The 18080-nt window shown below is 51.6% G+C and overlaps 8 protein-coding genes across 8 annotated transcripts; 5 read left to right on the forward strand and 3 right to left on the reverse strand.

The window, feature by feature from the left end:
• Positions 1-178: 178 nt before the first annotated feature.
• On the forward strand, positions 179-1182 carry M436DRAFT_38365 (glycoside hydrolase family 43 protein; the record flags this gene model as incomplete). Its single annotated transcript, XM_013575345.1, has 3 exons — positions 179-795; positions 848-962; positions 1015-1182. The coding sequence occupies 3 exons, from the start codon at positions 179-181 to the stop codon at positions 1180-1182; spliced, it is 900 nt and encodes a 299-aa protein (XP_013430799.1).
• Positions 1183-1400: 218 nt separating this feature from the next.
• M436DRAFT_37251 (uncharacterized protein) lies at positions 1401-2615 on the reverse strand (the record flags this gene model as incomplete). Its single annotated transcript, XM_013575139.1, has 1 exon — positions 1401-2615. The coding sequence occupies one exon, from the start codon at positions 2613-2615 to the stop codon at positions 1401-1403; it is 1215 nt and encodes a 404-aa protein (XP_013430593.1).
• A 3474-nt stretch (positions 2616-6089) lies between these two features.
• M436DRAFT_38558 (DUF159-domain-containing protein) lies at positions 6090-7325 on the reverse strand (the record flags this gene model as incomplete). Its single annotated transcript, XM_013575380.1, has 1 exon — positions 6090-7325. The coding sequence occupies one exon, from the start codon at positions 7323-7325 to the stop codon at positions 6090-6092; it is 1236 nt and encodes a 411-aa protein (XP_013430834.1).
• A 162-nt stretch (positions 7326-7487) lies between these two features.
• M436DRAFT_78601 (uncharacterized protein) lies at positions 7488-8777 on the forward strand (the record flags this gene model as incomplete). The annotated part of the gene is made up of 2 exons (XM_013575915.1): positions 7488-8592; positions 8644-8777. 2 exons carry the CDS (start codon positions 7488-7490, stop codon positions 8775-8777), a joined length of 1239 nt encoding a protein of 412 aa, XP_013431369.1.
• Positions 8778-8960: 183 nt separating this feature from the next.
• On the reverse strand, positions 8961-10042 carry M436DRAFT_60671 (ClpP/crotonase; the record flags this gene model as incomplete). Its single annotated transcript, XM_013575596.1, has 4 exons — positions 8961-9070; positions 9130-9513; positions 9573-9814; positions 9936-10042. 4 exons carry the CDS (start codon positions 10040-10042, stop codon positions 8961-8963), a joined length of 843 nt encoding a protein of 280 aa, XP_013431050.1.
• A 1938-nt stretch (positions 10043-11980) lies between these two features.
• Positions 11981-14572, forward strand: M436DRAFT_69804 (FAD/NAD(P)-binding domain-containing protein; the record flags this gene model as incomplete). Its single annotated transcript, XM_013575747.1, has 3 exons — positions 11981-12261; positions 12317-12515; positions 12566-14572. 3 exons carry the CDS (start codon positions 11981-11983, stop codon positions 14570-14572), a joined length of 2487 nt encoding a protein of 828 aa, XP_013431201.1.
• A 413-nt stretch (positions 14573-14985) lies between these two features.
• Positions 14986-15524, forward strand: M436DRAFT_60673 (multi protein-bridging factor 1; the record flags this gene model as incomplete). Its single annotated transcript, XM_013575597.1, has 2 exons — positions 14986-15141; positions 15201-15524. The coding sequence occupies 2 exons, from the start codon at positions 14986-14988 to the stop codon at positions 15522-15524; spliced, it is 480 nt and encodes a 159-aa protein (XP_013431051.1).
• Positions 15525-16540: 1016 nt separating this feature from the next.
• On the forward strand, positions 16541-17913 carry M436DRAFT_69806 (uncharacterized protein; the record flags this gene model as incomplete). Its single annotated transcript, XM_013575748.1, has 3 exons — positions 16541-16776; positions 16839-17139; positions 17200-17913. The coding sequence occupies 3 exons, from the start codon at positions 16541-16543 to the stop codon at positions 17911-17913; spliced, it is 1251 nt and encodes a 416-aa protein (XP_013431202.1).
• Positions 17914-18080: the final 167 nt, after the last annotated feature.

An 18080-nucleotide genomic window follows, 5' to 3' on the forward strand; every position in this document is an offset into this window, starting at 1 on the left:
CAAACCCGATCCTTTCTCGAACGCTTCTTGGCCTCTGCCTCACAACATTACCGGTGTCTCCAACCCTGGAGCCAACCAGAGTTACGATGGATGGGGTGGTGTTCATCTGCACGATCCGTCGGTATGTCTCGAAGCTTTAGCAGCCTGATGATCGTGGACTGAACAGATTCAGATTGTGATGGGCCCTGATGGCCATTACTACTCGTTCTCAACTCACGGCTTGGTTGTTATCAGCAGAGCTTCACAGCCCAACTCTCTGGATGGATACTGGGAGCCCATTGGATCAGTACTGGATGGCTCTAGCATTATCAACAACACAGGAAGCACCGATCCATGGGCTCCTGATGTGCACAAGGTCGGAGATACATACTACTGCTACTATGCTGTCTCGCAATTCGGCAGCCAATTCTCTAGCATCGGACTCGCTACCTCAAAGACCTTGAGACCCGGCAGCTGGACCGATCACGGTGCCGTTCTGACTTCAAACACCACTGCTCCGTCGCCCCTGAACATCACAAATGCAATCGACGCAAACCTCTTCATCGACCCAAAAACCAAGATCCCCTACCTCACATACGGTAGCTTCTGGAGCGACATCTGGCAATTCCAGTTGGCCAAGGACTTGCTCAGCGTTGTCTGGTCTCCTGATCCTACACAGCTGAGCTTGGATCCTGTGAGCCCACAAGCAGAGGAAGGCCCTTACTTGAGCCGTCACGACAGTTGGTATTATCTCTGGTACAGTCATGGCTCGTGCTGTGGCTACAACGTCTCTGCTCTCCCAGCGCCTGGACAAGAGTAAGTTCCTGCTGTTTCCAACCCTCTGTTGCGGTTTTCTGATTCTCAGCAGATACTCTATTCGTGTTGGCCGTTCCAGATCAGCCACGGGACCTTTCGTCGACCGTAACGGAGTAGACCTCAAGAACGGCGGTGGCTACATCGTCTACGGCAGCCATGATTACGTCGTAAGTTATGAAGTTCCCCGACTTATTTTGGATATACGCTTAACTCTTGCAGTATGGTCCTGGTGGTCAGGCAGTCTTGACCAACTACCATGGACGTGATGTCTTGTACTATCACTACGTCAACACTATCCTAAACCCGCTATACCTTGATGAGCTCAAGTTCCTGGGTTGGAACTACATCAATTACATCCAGGGATGGCCTGTGTTGTCTTACGACTAAGACATTCAGGCTGGATCGAAGAAATGGCACAGACTTGAATTACCGAGGGAGCAGTCGAGACGGTCGCTCGTGAAATTGTATCTCGAAAACACTAATCTTCTACACATTCAGTCATAGTTCACAATTCAGAGGCCGAGTGAGAACGCTACAACTTGGGAGAAGCTGCAAGAGTGCTCAAAAATCCTATCTCATTCTCGTGTTGAATTCCATTCCTTTCTCTAATCATGCGACTTTTTACCATCCAACAGCCTCAAGATGGCAATTTTGCCTTGCACCTCAGTATGCATGCCTCCCGCTTGCCTAAAGCAGATGACACGTTGATGTGCTGATGTAACAACCAGGGAATTACCGTTCGCATCTATGAGGCTGTTGGTCAACTGCTCAGTTGGCGGTACGATAACATCAGCATCGACACCCAGCTCGGAAAGACGAGCCGTGACAGCAGTGTCGGTAGCTTCGTCACCAGACAGAAACAGCATGGGCTTTTCGCGTTCAGGCAGCTCGGATTTGAGGTGCAAGACGTCGAAGCCTGTTCCATAGATGCTTTCCCACCGAGGTGCTGTTACCTGGTTCTCAATCCCAAACGCATTGATGAGTCGCTGGCTCTCTTCAGGTTTGCCATTGACGGTCGGCATCGCCTCCATCTTGTCCTTTGCGACAGCACCTTGCCCCCAGATGAATTTCGAGTCGGCCGACAGAAAGGTGCCGATGTGTCGGAAAGTTATGGAGATGCGCATGTTGCCGTACGCAGACTCGGCGGGGATGTGCTCTGCACTTGGACGCTTGTCCGGCATGATTCCATGTAGCCAAGAAGCGTTCGTTTCCAGACCCATGACGAACATGCTGTTGTGAGGCATGGGGATGCGTTGTGTGACGCGAGAGCGGTCATCTTCCGCTCGTGTCTGCGCATCGCCAGATCTCTTTTGCTTGTCAGGACTCGACGACGCTGCATCATGGACGGCTGTGGGACGTTTGGTGCGGAGCCTCATGATCCGCTGCGCACCTAGTGAGACATTGACAATGTTGCTGCCATGCACAATGTCCAATGTCTTGTCCGAATGCTCAGAGATGTGATCTTGTCCGCTTCGGTACAGCTGTATCAAAGCGTGATTCAGCTTGTGTCCAACTCTTTCTTCGGCTTTGTGTTTGATCTTCGCGACGACCGGACTCCAACGGAGGAGAGGAAGCGATTGGTCCGAGGGATGTCGGTATACAGGCATGCTGCCGTCCGCATCATCGATGTCGCCTTGGCAGCATACGAGTCGTGGCACTTCGCCAGCAGCATGATACATACGCTGCCAGTGGACCTCGGTGAACAAATCCTGGAATGCTACTTCGGCAGCTTCGGGCTCGAGCAGACCGTATAGTATCTTTGAATCGCCGCTTCCGATCTTGTCCTGGGGAGTTAATAGAGTGGAATTCTTTTGTTTCATCTGCAACTTGCGCGACACTCGCTTGGGCGCTGCAGGGACAGCTTGTTGACCAATCCGTGTATCGCCTGTGGTCCCCATGGATGTGTGCCCATGTTCAAGGGTAGGATCTACCTCCAGCAGGTCGTTTGAGCGTGTGTTCGGTTGATTGTCATGCGCCATCCGAGTTTCCACCAATTTCGATTCCTGGAGCGGATGACTTCGGTCGTTCAGTCTCAGATCTTCTGGAGCGCCGCGAGACGGTCCAACGGGTGCAGCGTTGGCGTTGTGGCTCTGCATCATGCGCGACCTTGGCTGGACGGTTCTGTTGTTATGCATGTCATCATTGCGTCGTCGACTTCCAACAGGCCTTGAGTTTGGCTCGCGTCGATGATCTGTCGTGTCTGGAAGTTGAGAGTTTGTAGGTTTTGCATGCTTAAAGGTAGAGTGCTTCGCGCTGTCTGCTGCACGAGATTGGTCATCGTTCAGTCTCAGGCTCTCTAGATAGCATTCGAGTCCACTAGGAAGGGAGGGTTCACGTACGGTTGCTGGCTGATCTTCCATGTCAACGTCTGATTGTCCTGTTCCAGTCTCATTGCCCGACTCATCTGTGTGTGTTTCGCCTCTCAGTCTCGACAAGACCGACGCTGAGGTGGTGACAGATGCTCCCATGATCTCTACGAGTTTCTGTACAGCTCGATCGTGTCTATGTTTGAGCCTGTAGTTGAGACAGTCTTCCACGAGGTTGATTGAGAGACCATGCTGCGCCGCATCCAGCGCTGTAGCGTAGACGGAAAGATTCGTGGTGCATCCGACAACGTAGACTTCTGTAATGAGCTTTGCGCGTAGCATGAGCAGCAAAGATGAGGATGTGAATGCCGAGTAGTACGATTTGACGACTTTGACGTCTTTGGGTGACACCAAGTCCTTGACTTCTGGCGACAACTCGGCGCCCCAACTTCCTGGCAAACAGCAGTTGTCTTCTGGGTTGTCCTGGGAGAGAAAGAGATCTTGGTCGACGCCCGGGGAGGAGGGTGCAGAGTCTGCTTCGAGTCCTGCCGATCTGTTCATGGTTCGTTGAATGACTTGATTGATACGACGGTTCGATCGCATCGACGGGCGGGTGGGATAGTCGTTCGTCTCATCATCGCTGCTGACCATCGGGAGCACGAATCCATCATCTGCTATTACCATACAGCCAGAGCCTGATGGATTGTTGACAGAGCGCTTGCCACGATACTCGGTTGTGATCCAGAAGATCTCTCCATGTTCGCGAAAGGCAGGTACGAGATCTTTGATCCTCTCAAGATATCCGGTAGCGGTGTTGACGGGCAGTTTACCCTGAGGAGAAGTGAAATCGTTTTGCAAACCGACAACCAGTAGTGCTTGACGTGTTGATATCTGGTTGTGACTCCCAGACAGAAGTGCCGACAGGAAGGACATGATCGCAGAGTGGGTTCGACTTTGGAAAAATGGCAGAAGAGGCAACGTCAGTCAGAGTAGGGGCGCATAGACACGGATGGTGTGACAAAAGAAGGTTCGTTTGCTTGTCTGTGCTGTGCTGTGGTGGGGAAAGCAGAAGTATAGAAGCTGAGTAGGAAGAGACAGGCAGAAGGTAGTTTAGAAGAAAGAGTGGTTCAGCGAGTGGTAGGGCAGATAATAAAAGACAGCACCTCCGAACACGCGACCCAAGGGAATGGTTCCTCCTCAAATCAGTTCATCCTAGTCACAATATCTGTGTACGCCGATGTTTGATTCGAACGAGGTCTGGGCACAGTGAGAGCCCGACAGAGTAGACGACAAGGCGCAAATAACAGGCGATGACTGCATGCAGAAGCGATGAGGCTGGAAACAAAGTTGGTATTCTTGGATCGAGAGACCAAGAGGGCGTAGAAGATACAGGGCCATGGAGTAGGCGCAGGGACATCTGGTGGATGGGATTAAACGAACGCGACTTCGGTGCACGGGCCGAGGAGGCATGCGGCCAGGTGCGAAAGACACAGACAGACAGGGGCCAATGTCAAATCATGCCCGGACAAGGCCGAGAGGGAAAGCACTATGTACAGCGAACATGTTGTCGGCATGCTCTTGACAGAGATTTAGAACAGTTCATCCCAGCTCGCGCGTCCATCGCACAATCGCGTGTCGGTACAAGCGCTCCTGGAGCAATAGATCTCTTAGGATCTGCAGCCCTGTCGGGATAACTTACGAGGCCGCAGAGCTATTGGGCACTCTTAACAAGTGCCGCTGTTCCGAACGGGATCGGGACAATTGCACAACTGCCGCTTTTTCTGAACGAACGTGCTTGGATGCGTGATGCTCTCTGCTTTTGCTCCATGCTATAGTTGGGTACCTACAACGAGCCCTGAGCATCTCATCCAAGCCTCTGTTCGAGGCGGCTGTCAAGACTCGGTGTTGGTCAAGGATAGCTGTTCTGAGTGTAAGGCAAATGGAATTGCTACATGCAGCATGTGCAGTGTGATGCAGGCAAGGGAGATTTGGAAACAGAGGAGCGCTCGGGCTTGCCGAAACGCTGCACCTCGCAGCCACACCGCGCCGGACTTGCAACCTTGCGCCGATCAACTTTGATGGTTAGAGGCGCATCAGCGCTTCAATCGCAGTTGCATCAAACGGTCGCGCCTGAGCCGGTCGCATGTCTGTCTTTTGTTTCGTCAACGATTGAACTTTGAATCAGACACCAGAGGCTCTTCTTTGGAGAAGAGCGGGAGAAGCATTCGAGAAAGCCCTTGGTCGCCCAGTCGCTTGCGGTCCGAAACATACCATGTCACGATGTACATGCTTGACGCCAAGCACCCAACGCGAGCATCCAAGAATCTCTCTGAAACCATGGTTTTAGGATCTAGTATAGCAAACAAGGAAGTATTGAGCGAGAACGCAAACTCTGTGACAGATGATCGAGGCAAGGGCGACACTCAGACACAAAACTAGAGCTGCAGGATCGCTCGTCGAAATGACTCGGCGTCTCCACCAATTCTTGCATGGAACAAATTCGTCCTAGTCACGTTCCTCTGACTGCAGGGAATAAACTCAACAGAGCGACGGATTTAGCGTCTGGCCCGCCGGCCATATGGCTACCACGTGGAATTTGAGTAGTGTCAATCTATCCTTTTTGCCGAACGACCCATCTAATTTGTAAAATGACCCTTGTTCGAACGTACGGGGCTTGGGCTGGTCGAGTCTCTGACCAACGACATGACTGACGTTCGCAGCCAGGCTTGTCCAAAGCAGTGAGTGGTTTAGGGCAGCATGTCGCAAACCACGTAGCCCTACGCCTTCTCCGTTGACAGCATGCCCCTTCGTTCTGCGCAATCGCTAATGCATGTACGCTTTTACGTCATGGTCTAGCCTCTGTGTAGCTGATGCCAGGTACCGCTGCAGCACTCGATATAGCTGCTTAGGGTTGACATTTGAGTTGGTGGGGAACATGTATGCCGGACAGCATGTGGTTACTGGGATGGCAAACCATGCAGTATGATCTCACTTGGCAAAGAAATTTGTGATCTTCTGAGAGCCATCCTGGGCCTTGGGTGGTGACTTAGCTTGAGTGTTGTTTGTGACGGAGCTTCTCATGGAGCGGCCACTGCCAGAGCGAATGGTAGATCTCTGGCCACCCTCTGACTTCTGGACTTTTGACGACGGCTCTTGAGAATCAACAGTATCAGGCGAATGTTCACGTTTGACCGCAGTCGATTCGCTGTGTTCTGGAGCCTCACTGGCCTGAGGACGAGGTGCGTTGTCTTCGGTGTTGTGAGCATCGATGACAGTCGCACGATGCTCATCAGACTCTTGCTTGACTTGACCATTGGTTGCATCAAAATCTTCTTCTTGTTTCTTCACTATGCTCTCCTCGTTGGCGCTCTTGGCTTGCTTTTTCTGATTTCCGAAGAAGTTTGCGATGTTGTTCTTGTTCTCTTTGCTGTCAATAGGAACGATGAAGGACGGAGAGTTGTTACCGACTTTGCCGACAGCTTTGTCGACTTGGTAGCACTCAAGTTCGCCGTCGAAGGGCTTAAGGAGCGACTGTAATTCGACAGACCATTCTGATCTGGCAGGATCTAACCAAGTCTTGAGATCGTCCGAGCCATTGTTGAAAATGACAGGCATGCGATCGTGTAGAAACTTGAGCTGTTTATTCGAGTCGGTGGTGATTACAGTGTAGGTATAGAGCTTGTCCGATTGACCCTCGTACTGGACGCAGTCCCACAGACCGGCGAAGCACATGAGTTGGCCGTCCTTTCTCTTGACGTAGTGAGGGACTCTGTCCTTGCCGTTGTTCTTCTTGAGCCATTCGTAGAAGCCTTCACATACGACAATACATCTCTTGCGTTGCTTCATGGTGTTCCAGAGACCGCCCGAAGTGGCGAGGGAATCGTCTCTGCAGTTGATGGTGCGCATCATGGTGGCATAGTCAGGCGATCTCTTTGTCCAGAAGGGGATGAGGCCCCATTTCATGGCCTGCAGCTTGTAACGCGTTTCATGGGTGGCAGCTCCATCGACGGTGGCGGCCTTGTCTTTGTCTTGTGGCTGAGATGCAGCACCCGAGTCGGGGACGTCTGCGCGATAGACCAAGCCATGGTTTCCAGGGGCGAAGTTGTAGGTTTGGCGAGAGTCGTCATCGTCGAGGTCGGCAGGGTCGTCGACAGGCATGTTCTCGTCTTGCAATCTACGGCGCACTGCCGATGGGCGCAGCGACAAAGCGTATCTGCCGCACATGGTGGGTTGATGTAGTAGAGTGATGTCAAGAGGATTGGTGAGTTTACTCGGGTGGAAAGTCGAGGTGAGGGCGATGGTCAATCATGACGTCTTTTCAATGTTCAAAGTGAAGCGGCGTTGCGATTGAGAAAGCTTTCAAGCTGCTACACACACACGACCGCCATGTTTTCACGACCAGCGACGAACGCCCTACGGGGTGCTTCCGTAGCACGCACAGGCAGTAGCCGCTGTATCTCGTCCCTCGGACGGGCCAAAACACGCTCTCAGATCAGCTTCCACGCTAGAACACCACATCGAGGCCAACAGTCTCGCGGAAAGGCCTCGTTCACCCGCGGCGCCAAAGAGCTCTGGACCGCCCATCCCTACCTGGTCTCATTAGCAGCTGCTGCCATCCTCGCCGGCTCTGCTGGTATTGCCTACGCCAACTACCTCTACTCGTCCTACATCATCGCCTCGTTCCACAACTACCCCGAGCCCGTCGCCCAGAAGCTGCGTCGCGCCATCTACTATACAAACATCGACCTCGACCCCAAGAATGCCCTCAAGTACTACAAGCAAGCTCTGGAGATTGCCAATGACCTCGGCATGGATCCCTTCTCCAACGAGATCATCGGCGTCAAGATCCAGGTCTCGGCCCTGATGGAAAAGATCCAGAACTACCCCAAAGCCATTCAAGTCCTCGAGATTCTGAGAAACGACTGCTTGGCCTGGGAGCAAAAGTTCGGCCAACTCGACGACCACAAAGAGAAGCGCACACGCATCATGAAGCAGCTTGTTGCCATGTCCGTCAAGCTTGGCGATCTATACTCGAACCAATACGTTCAAGACTCCAAAGCCGCAGAGGAGCGACTTGTTTGGGCTCTAGAGACTTCGCTACGCGAAAAGCAACGCAGACGAGAGCCCGCTGTGCTGGACAAGGAGGGCGAGTGGATGACCGACAACGAGATGGGTGCATCCATGGAGGCCCTCGCTCACAACTACGAGGAACAAAACAAGCACTACTTGGCCACTCCTCTCTTCCTCCAAGCTCTGAACTTCAAGGCCGACAAAGATTGCCATTCCGTCATCCTCATGAACAATCTTGCCATCTCTATCGCTCAGCAGAATCCTCCTCAGTCCCCTGAGTCAAAGGCTCCGTCACGCGCTGTCTTGCTGGAGAATGCTAAGAGCTGGGCTCAAAAGGCTCTCGATCTTGCTGCTGATATCCAGCCGCCAGTCCGTGATGAGGAATGTGATGTCGGCTGTGCTGTTGCTCTACACAATCTTGGTACGTAACACCCAATCTCCGCTTGTACAAGTTGCTGACCCTTGTTCCTAGGCGAATTCGCCGAGATGAACAAAGACATCAAAGAAGCCAAGAAGCGCTACAAGGAGGCCATCAGCCTTGCCAGAGCCATCAACTTCGAGGATGGCCTCGAGAATAGCTCGGCTGCTCTCAGGCGACTATCGTAGACCACTGATCAACAACACCTCCTCACTCTTATTTTGATACCCTGTGCTGCGAGATTCTGGAGAAAGAATATTATACATATACTCAATGTCATGATACTGCATTAGGACCTTTGGTCATACGCGTCTAATCAGCAATGTCTGTTTACTCCCTTCATTACCTCTCCCTTTGTTCGTCCGTCTTACTCAAAGCTTTGCATACACAGGCTTGGTTTTCTTGATGCCTGCCGTCAACGAGTCGGTGACATCTGCAGTGTTGCAATACGCCGCATTCCACACCGAGACATATCTTAGACCTAAGACGAACATAGTCAGCATACGATAAATTGTGAAAGCATCTTGGCATCCGACTGACCATCTTGCACCGAGTGATCCCTCGAGTAGTTCAAGACCTCTTTGGTACCCATGATGGCCACCGGACTCTTGCTAGCGATCAGTGTGGCCTTCTCGACTGCCTTTGTCAAAGCCTCAGCCTTGGTATCGTAGATGGCAGACACGATTCCGACTGTCAGAGCCTCCTGTGCAGTGAATATCCTGGCTGTCAGAGCGACATCCTTGATGAATGACATGGGGATGTTGGCCTTAGGTAGGCGAGTCAGAGTGCCAATATCTGCTGCAAGTCCGATGTCGACCTCCTTGACTGCAAACTTTGTGGTAGAGACACAGATACGTATGTCGGCGCATAGAGTCATATCTAGCGCCAGGCCAAAGGAGACTCCATGTAGTACGGCAATCACGGCTGTTCCGACAAATGTCAGAGATACATTCCACACAACTTCAACAGCAGCAATAACTCACGCTTCTCGCACTTCTCGATTTGACTGATGCTTGCTTGGAACTCATCGATGTGGAGACGGAGTCGTTGTGCCACTCTTGCAGCATCGATCCCGTCGTTGCCTGACAACACTCCGGTCTCCGATGCTGATTGTACGTCGAGACCTGCCGAGAAGGCTCTGTCGCCAGCGCTGGTCAGGACCACACAGCGTACATCCGGGTCATGAGATAGGCGCTCGAAGATTTGGCCGATGCCCTTCCACATGCTACACTTCCATCAGTCTGCAGACCATCTCGGACGTAGATATATGCTGATGATGGTTGATGGATGATATGATAAATGACTCGTGCAAAGGTGGTGATGATCAGAAACATGTTCTTACGTACGTTTCGTTGAAGGCGTTCATCTTCTCGGGTCTGTTGATCTCGACCTGCGCGACATATTCTCCAGGAAATGTAACGTTGAAGTACTCATAGTTGTATGATGGTGCCATGATTGCAGTGTGAAGTCTGCGAATACTCAGAAAGTTGTAATGAAGCAAAACAGAAAGAGAGGAAGGTATGTCCCCTTTCTCCCGAGAGCAGTCCTTGGCTTATGTATCATACACTCTCTGCTTCCCATCAAGGCTTTACCAAGACTCTCGTTTCGGTTTAACACTCCGTGTATCTTGGTGTTGGAATCGATGCTCGGTGCGTACGGCCGCAAAGGAGGGAGGAGCTTTAGTGAAGCCGAGAGATGCCGAGGTTCGTTGTCCGTTCATGCACCTTCGTTTTTGACATCTCGTAAGCCATGGCCTCTATGATGATGATATAAGCAAACGGTCAGACCGAAAACTATATATCTAGGGTAGTTATCAACACTCAAGGTGGAATGGCCGTGTGTGTATAGAGGTGTTGGTGTGTTGTATGGATAGATGTTGACTCATCCGATACCAATGGATCGGTGCATATGCATGACCGTTGCAATCCGAAGAACCATGATGGCCGTCGACAATCACTTGAGGAAGGTGTCCATGCCGAATTGAATATCAACGGCATCTGCATTGGTAAAGTAGAGACGTTGAGGTGGTTGGAACTTGCCAGGCACGCGCCTGCATCCGGGTAACAAGACAGGTTGCACCATGTCCTACGATATCCACGTTGTCCATCGACCAATCTTCCTTGCTCTAACACTAAACACAACGAGTCCCGGCTATTGTCCGATAACACAACATCGGCTGCAACCTGGCTCACGTCGATTCTGACATCGTCCTCATAGCGAGAGCACCGAACAGCCACTTGCGTGAGACGCGCCGAAGCCAACACCGCTCTTCCATTGAACTGCTTGCAGTTCTCCACTCCTAATCGCAGCATCTCGAGACAGGTGCAGTCGTATCACCACTCTCTCGCTGAGCCGAGTTCGAGTTCGGCCTGATGTTTGATGCACGCCACAGAACGACCATCTGGAAACTGTCCTCAAGGCCTTGGCCGTCGACGAAACTTGGACACACTTCTAGAAAGAATGAAGAACAATCGTTTGATAACATCCTCCGCAAGCGCTAGACGGCACCCAAAATCAAACACCTCAAAGCTCGAATCTCTGGATGAGAAATGACGCTTGCTACGTCACGATAATCGCGTCATCACGGCTGGCTCACAGCAAAATCTTGCATGATTTGTGCCTGGAAGCAGACGCAATTAATATGAAGAAAATAGGCATCGACACTGACCCGTCGAATATGGCAGATCTTAAGGACGACTTTTGGCTGATTGAGCAGTTCGCTGTCTCGGTTTCATGGTGAAACAAAGGACGCGTGCTTTCCCCAGTGATGATCCCGGCAGGGCTCGTTTACGAGTCTACGACTTCGTTTTCACCGCAAGTGTCGAAGCCTCTGCGTAGCACACAACCAATCGTCCCAGAAACATGGCCTTGGACGAAGGAGTTTATCACTGTGAGGAAACACTCTAACAACAATATACACCGAATCAGTCATCTCATAGGTCTTTTGATACAATTTTAGAGACGCAAGATCTGCACCAGGTTTGTGTGGCATCTTCCCACGCATCTTGCCGGCCTTGGGCATACCACAATGGGACTGTGTTCCTGGCGATCTTTGCCCATTGGAAACTTGGGTCGTGCAGATGCACACACACGCCTCCGTCGTCAGCCGTCTTGAGACGGGCACTGGCAGGATTCCATCTTGTGCCGCTGCTCGTGTTTGGTGATCAGCAATCGTATTCTGATAAAACCTCTAAATGAAGCTCAGCTTTAAAAGGCAAGTATTCAAGACTTTTGAGAAGTCAGGAGCTTTTGTCTCACTCGTCCTATCTTTGATTCCCTCATTTTGCGACTACCACATTCTCTGTTTGCACATCTTTTCTTGAAATTGGCCATATCACCACTTGGGCCAATCACCATTTAGCGAGTACTGGCAGAAAATCAGAGAGTCAGGATGTCCAGATACCCCCTGCTGGCAACCACAGGGCTACTTGTAACCCAAGCTATTGCCGGAGGTCTCAATGTTCCCCTGCCGGACAATAACCTTTTCGACTACATCGTAGTTGGCGGTGGTCCGGCAGGTCTCACAGTCGCAAACCGTCTCAGCGAGAATGCCAACGTGCAAGTCCTACTACTGGAAGCTGGAGACGCCGACAACTATCCTGAGAGCATTATGATTCCATACTATCAAGGTGCGGCTGGATCCGTCAATGGAAAATGCGGTGGATTCAATTGGTACGAGGCATGATGCATATGAATACGGCCGGGCACATCACTGACAAAAGAGTAGGTGTGACCAAACTGTTGCACAGACTTATCTCGATGGTGGCAGCAGAACGATACCACAGGGCAAAGGCCTGGGAGGCGGTACTCTCATCAACGCCATGCTATGGAACCGTGGCGACCGCGAGGACTACGATATCTGGTCTCAATTAAATGATGCACAAAACGGATGGGACTATGAATCACTTCTTGAATTTTTCCAAAGGGCAAGTGCAACGCAACTCACATCATGAGACTTTCTGCTAACAGTTGGCAGAGTGAGACTTTCAACCAACAGCCCTCAGAGGAGATCGCAACGACCTATGGTCAGGGGTATGATGCCTCTCAGCACGGCGAGGCTGGACCACAGAATGTCTCCTTTCCGGCATTCCAATATCCGGCGAGCCAGCAGTTCTTTGCTGCTTTGAACCGCATGGGAGTACCGACACAACCTGATCCTGCTGCCCCCACCGAAAAGGGAGCCATGTACCTCCCTCAAGGCATTTCTCAATACAACCAGTCTCGTGCAGACGCCCGTCGCGCCCGATGGGATACCGTTGCCGGCCGTGAGAACTTCTACGTCTCTACTGGTCAACACGTCCGCCGTATTCTGTTTGACAATGGCTGTGCTGCTCCTGGAAGCAAGGGTGCCCGAGCTGTCGGAGTCGAGGTCACGGGTGGCGGACGCAATGGCAAGACATGGACCGCTGTAGCCGCTCGCGAAGTCATCCTCGCCGCTGGCGCCATACGTACTCCTCAGCTGTTGGAGCTCAGTGGTATCGGAGACAGGAACGTGCTCGCCAAAGCTGGAGTACAAAGTCGCATCAACTTGCCAGGTGTAGGCTCAAACCTCCAGGACCACATGCTGATGCACATGACTCAAGGCTTCAACAACCAAAGCTATGTTTACCCGAACATCATGCAGAACTCGACTATCAACGACTGGGCACGGTCGATCTACTACAAGAATCGTACTGGACCTTACACCTTTGGACCTCCGGATGGCAATGGCTTCTTCTCGCTCCCCCAGATCTCAGATCGAGCGCGAGAGATTGCTCAGAACGCCTCATCGTTCTCTGACGAAGAGTATCTGGCTGACGGGCTGGACGAGAGTGTCATCCGCGGTTATGCTCGTCAACGTGCTCTTCTCATTCCTGCTCTCAACAACAGCAGACGTGCCGTGATCGAGTTCTTGCAGGATAATGCAGGCAACACTCAGATCTCCAATCAGCGTCCGTTCACTCGTGGAAATGTGCACATCAACGGAACCGATCCTTTCAATTACCCTACTCTCGACTTCCGTTATGGTAGCAACCCTATCGATATGGCTGTCATGACAGATGCATTGCGTTTCAACGATGAGTTGTTCCAACAGCCAGAACTCCAGATTCTTGAGCCTGTGCAGAAGGACCCCCCTCATGCTGCCAGTGACGCTCAACTCCGAGAGTTTTTGAACCGCGCTTTGGGTACTGAGTTCCACCCGTCTTGCACTGCTGCAATGATGCCTAGAGAGGACGGTGGTGTTGTTGACTCCAACTTGCTAGTATACGGTACTCAGAACATTCGTGTGGTGGACGCCAGCATTTTCCCCATTATTCCTTCTGCTCACCTTGAGTCTGTCATCTACGGTGTAGCTGAGAAGGCTGCAGACCTGATCAAGAAGTCTACTGAGACTGGTAGCGTTCCGTACCTACCCCTTGATCAAACACAGTGTACCACAGCACCGGTTGGCAATGCTAAGCGAGCTGTACAGGCCGGTCAACCACAGGCGTACGGTTCTGCCACAGCTGTCTATTCAGCATCGTCGTCATCCTATTCCGGCTCTGCCTCCTACTCAAACAACAGCACTGCATCATACGACAGCTCATCAAGCGCGCCGGATCTTACTGGCTCTTCGGGAAGCTCAGACGATGGCCCCATCGGTATGGTCGGTGGTTTCCCTGCTGTTGGTTACCCGAACTACAACCCTTCAAGTGTCAAAGGCTTCGATATCCTGGCATCTGATCGTCCAGCTTCCATTGGTCTTCCAGTTGGGGCTGCCTTGAAGTGGGCCGATTGTCTCATTCATGGTCTTGTTGTTGATCCTCTCGAAGGTCTTGTGAGCACCGTTGATCATATCGTGGAGGGCACGGGTCAAGTGCTGAAGAACACGACTGACACGGTTCTTGATGGTGTTGGGGATGTCCTAAACCACACTGTCGAGGCTACGATCAAATCGTCAGGCCTTGGGTCTGGCATCTTGGATGGCATTGATGCGAAGAACGAACGACGCTTTGTCGCTTGATTGCTACATTTGTTTCGTAGATGATATTTGTAATGCCATTTCTTTGCCTCTTGTATTGAGTGTGAACAAACAGTCTCCATGTGCACCCATGGTGCAGTAACTTGCACAAATAATGTCGCAACTTGTGAGATTCAGGTATGCTTATTCACAGTTGTCGGTGTCGATGTTGAGAACAGCGGCGAAGCTCAAGGAAGCCATTGGAATCTAGACGTGGACCGTGCACCGTGCACAACAAGGGACACGATCGATGTCATAGATTGAAACAGTCCAGCGTGAACATCTCACAATTGCTCAGACCTCTCTTCTTCGCCTCATACAACTCAATCCACCTTCACCATAGGCCCATACGCTCTCACCACCACACACCTCCCTTCACAAATCCTCAACGACACACCACACATCTCACATCCACCATGTCTGACTGGGATCAAGTCACCAAGATCGGCAGCAAGGCCCGTGGTGGCGCTGCTGGCCCTCGTGAGACCGTCATCAAGGGAAAGAGCGCTCTGAACGCCGCTCAGCGCAGCGGTGGTATCGTTGCCACTGAGAAGAAGTTCGCTACCGCCAACGTACGTCCAGCGTCATTGATCACTCTTCAGTCACTCCAGCCAGCTAACACACGACACAGGCCGCCAGCAAGGGTATCGAAGGCCAGCACTTGACAAAGGTCGACCGCAGCGAAGACATTGTCGCAACCAAGAAGGTGCCCGACGATGTCGCCAAGGCCCTCCAGCAGGCCCGCCAGCAACTCAAGAACCCCAAGGGCGCCACCATGACCCAGAAGGACCTTGCCTCCAAGGCCTCGGTCGATGTCGCCTACGTCGCTGCTCTCGAGCGCCCCGGTGCCGACTGGCCAGGCATGGACTTTGTCCAGAAGATCCAGAAGGCCGCCAATGTCCGCCTTACCGGTGCCAATATCGGCGCTCCCATGTTCGGCCCCAAGAAGAAGTAGACGCATCACAGACACACAGAGTGGTCTTGTTTGTTTTACTCAATCCTCCTTCACCGCCCTGCATCAGGACAACTGCATCACGAGCTCAACAGCTTCGTATCGAGGAAGCGAGCGGTTTTCAAGGGCATGCGATGAATTTTTCTCTTGCATCGCCCTCTGTCCATTTTTGTTGGTTCAACCACGAGCGGGCGTTCCCATAATGACGAACAGGAATTTCATGACGGCGCAAGGAAGAATGGACACAATTTGGGTTATTTGGTCATGGGTCACGGAAGGGGTTTGACTCGGTTTCATCTCCGATATCAGGAGGGCTTTATTGCCTTCTCTTCCTTCGTAGCTTCATAATGCAAAGCCATGCGACTACATGTTGCAACCCAAAATACCTATTCACCTGTCATGTCACCTTTCTTTGACAGTGATTTGTCATTCTCTCCATGTCCGGGATGCCAGTAGGACCACCCTGATACTGAATCTTGAAGTTCGATTCACATCCGCATTTAATGACATCGTAATTTGGTCTTGCCAATCACGTTGAGGATCCTCTCTCATCCTAACCATCCATTTACTTTCTCGACGAATGTCGGCTCGGTTCTCGCACTGTACTATATCGTGATCCAATTCTTCCAGAGGCTCCATGACAACCAAGATGATACACCACAGGGTGTCGGGTCACGCAATTTCATTCGTTGTCTTACTGCTGTGAACTTTTAAGTCTCAATAGGACAAGCAGTCTTGTCAGCATAGTTACACGCCCATCGAAATATCAACTTGACATGCAGTCAAGGAGGCAGGTCCGGACCGTCGTTATCAGATCCGAGCCACGAATGTGCCACCCCCCACCTTCGCGAATGATGACAAGAGAGGGGCAAAGCACGACCTTTACTTTACCACTACCACCACCACCAACACACATCCTTTTCCCCCTGAGGTTGAAGCCTATACACCTATATCACTATCCCAATCGAAAGACTATACAGAGTGTCTTTTCCATGAGACGCTCAATACACACATGATTGATGGTTGTCTTTGTCGACTTGGACGACTCGGATGAGGTCGAGCATCAGCATCAGCATCAGCATCAGCATCAACATCAACATGGACATAATACCCCATTCGACATGCGTGATTTGATCAATGCACATACCATCCGAACACCGCGATATCCTGAGACTGAGATCGAGAGTGACGAAGAGGGTGAGGAACAAGAACATCCCAACTTGAATGCTCTATCTGCCGTTTTGGGAAACTATCCGTTCGTAACATCTCTGTGAGTTTCAAAGCAAAAGATCATCAGAGAACTGATGACTGAGCTAGTATCATCTCTGAGATTGCAACACATTTGGATCTAAACTCTTTGCACGATCTCTCAAGGACATGTCGTCAGATTCGGGCCAACCTTCTCCAGCATCGAAGGCAGTTGATCCCTCACACTTTACGATGCGTATCAGACGTCCAGACTTCCTCACAGAAGTCAGTCTTGGATGAGCAAGAGGACACCTGGACCACTCGAGGACCAGCTGGGATCAGGATTCCTAGGTTAACGAGCGGCAAGTTCGGTGCGTGTGCTAGAGATATGGTAGGAGAATGTCGACGATGCGGGACTGTTGTTTGTCGAGTAAGCACATCATCTCCTCACAGAACTCAGCTTTTCCCACCCACTGATCTAACTATCCAGAATTGCACAATGAAAGCACCCTCAAGCACAGCTCTAAAGTCTCGTCATCGACGACTCTGCCGCACATGCATCAAAGCTCCCTTATCTCTACACACCACCATCCCCTCAGAACCCGACTCCCACCACCACCACGACGATGCAAACTCTACTCCCTCACATCCACCCCTCTACCGCAGCCCCTGCACCTGCACCACCCACACCTGGCTCTGCAAACCCTGCGCCACAACCTCCCGCACCCTCGACACATCCTACATGCGCGCCTGGACCTGGCGCTCCCGCTACTCAACCCACCTCCACGGCATCGGCACAGGCCTGGGCACGGGCATCGAAGGCGTGCAATGCGGAAGGGAATCCCACTGTCTCTCCGCCCGCACGATCTTCAAAGAATTCGAATGCGATGCAGCTGACACACGACGCACTGGAGGTTACTTTTTGCAGGAAATGGAAGGGATTGGCGGTGTGGTGAAGAAGAAGGTCAAGAGGAGATTGTTGGTGGGCGATGTGGTGCAGGAGTACGAGGATGAAAGGGAGGGTGGGAGGTATCTTGAGAGGGAACAGGAGGGGTTGGAGAGGAGTTGGTGTTCGTGGTGTGACAGGGTGGTGTTGGGCAAGAAGGATGTGGCTAGGCTTGGGAAATCTGATAGGAGTGAGGTTGGAGGAGATGCTTTGGGTAGAAGTTGTGAGAGCGATCTCAGTTCGAGTTCCAGTCTTTGATGGAGGATTAGAAAATTCTATCTCTACCTTTCACGCACGTATCTTTCTTTGTGTTTGCTTTAGACTTAGGCTTACGTATAGTTGGTCTCACAAGGCATCTCCCAACAATGTAGCCGTTCGGTCACGACGGTTCAAAGACGAGATGAGACAACAAAGCAGATCAGACA

This window comes from Aureobasidium namibiae, assembly GCF_000721765.1.
Source record: "Aureobasidium namibiae CBS 147.97 unplaced genomic scaffold scaffold_2, whole genome shotgun sequence".
In the NCBI taxonomy this organism is placed as follows: Eukaryota; Fungi; Ascomycota; class Dothideomycetes; order Dothideales; family Saccotheciaceae; genus Aureobasidium; species Aureobasidium namibiae.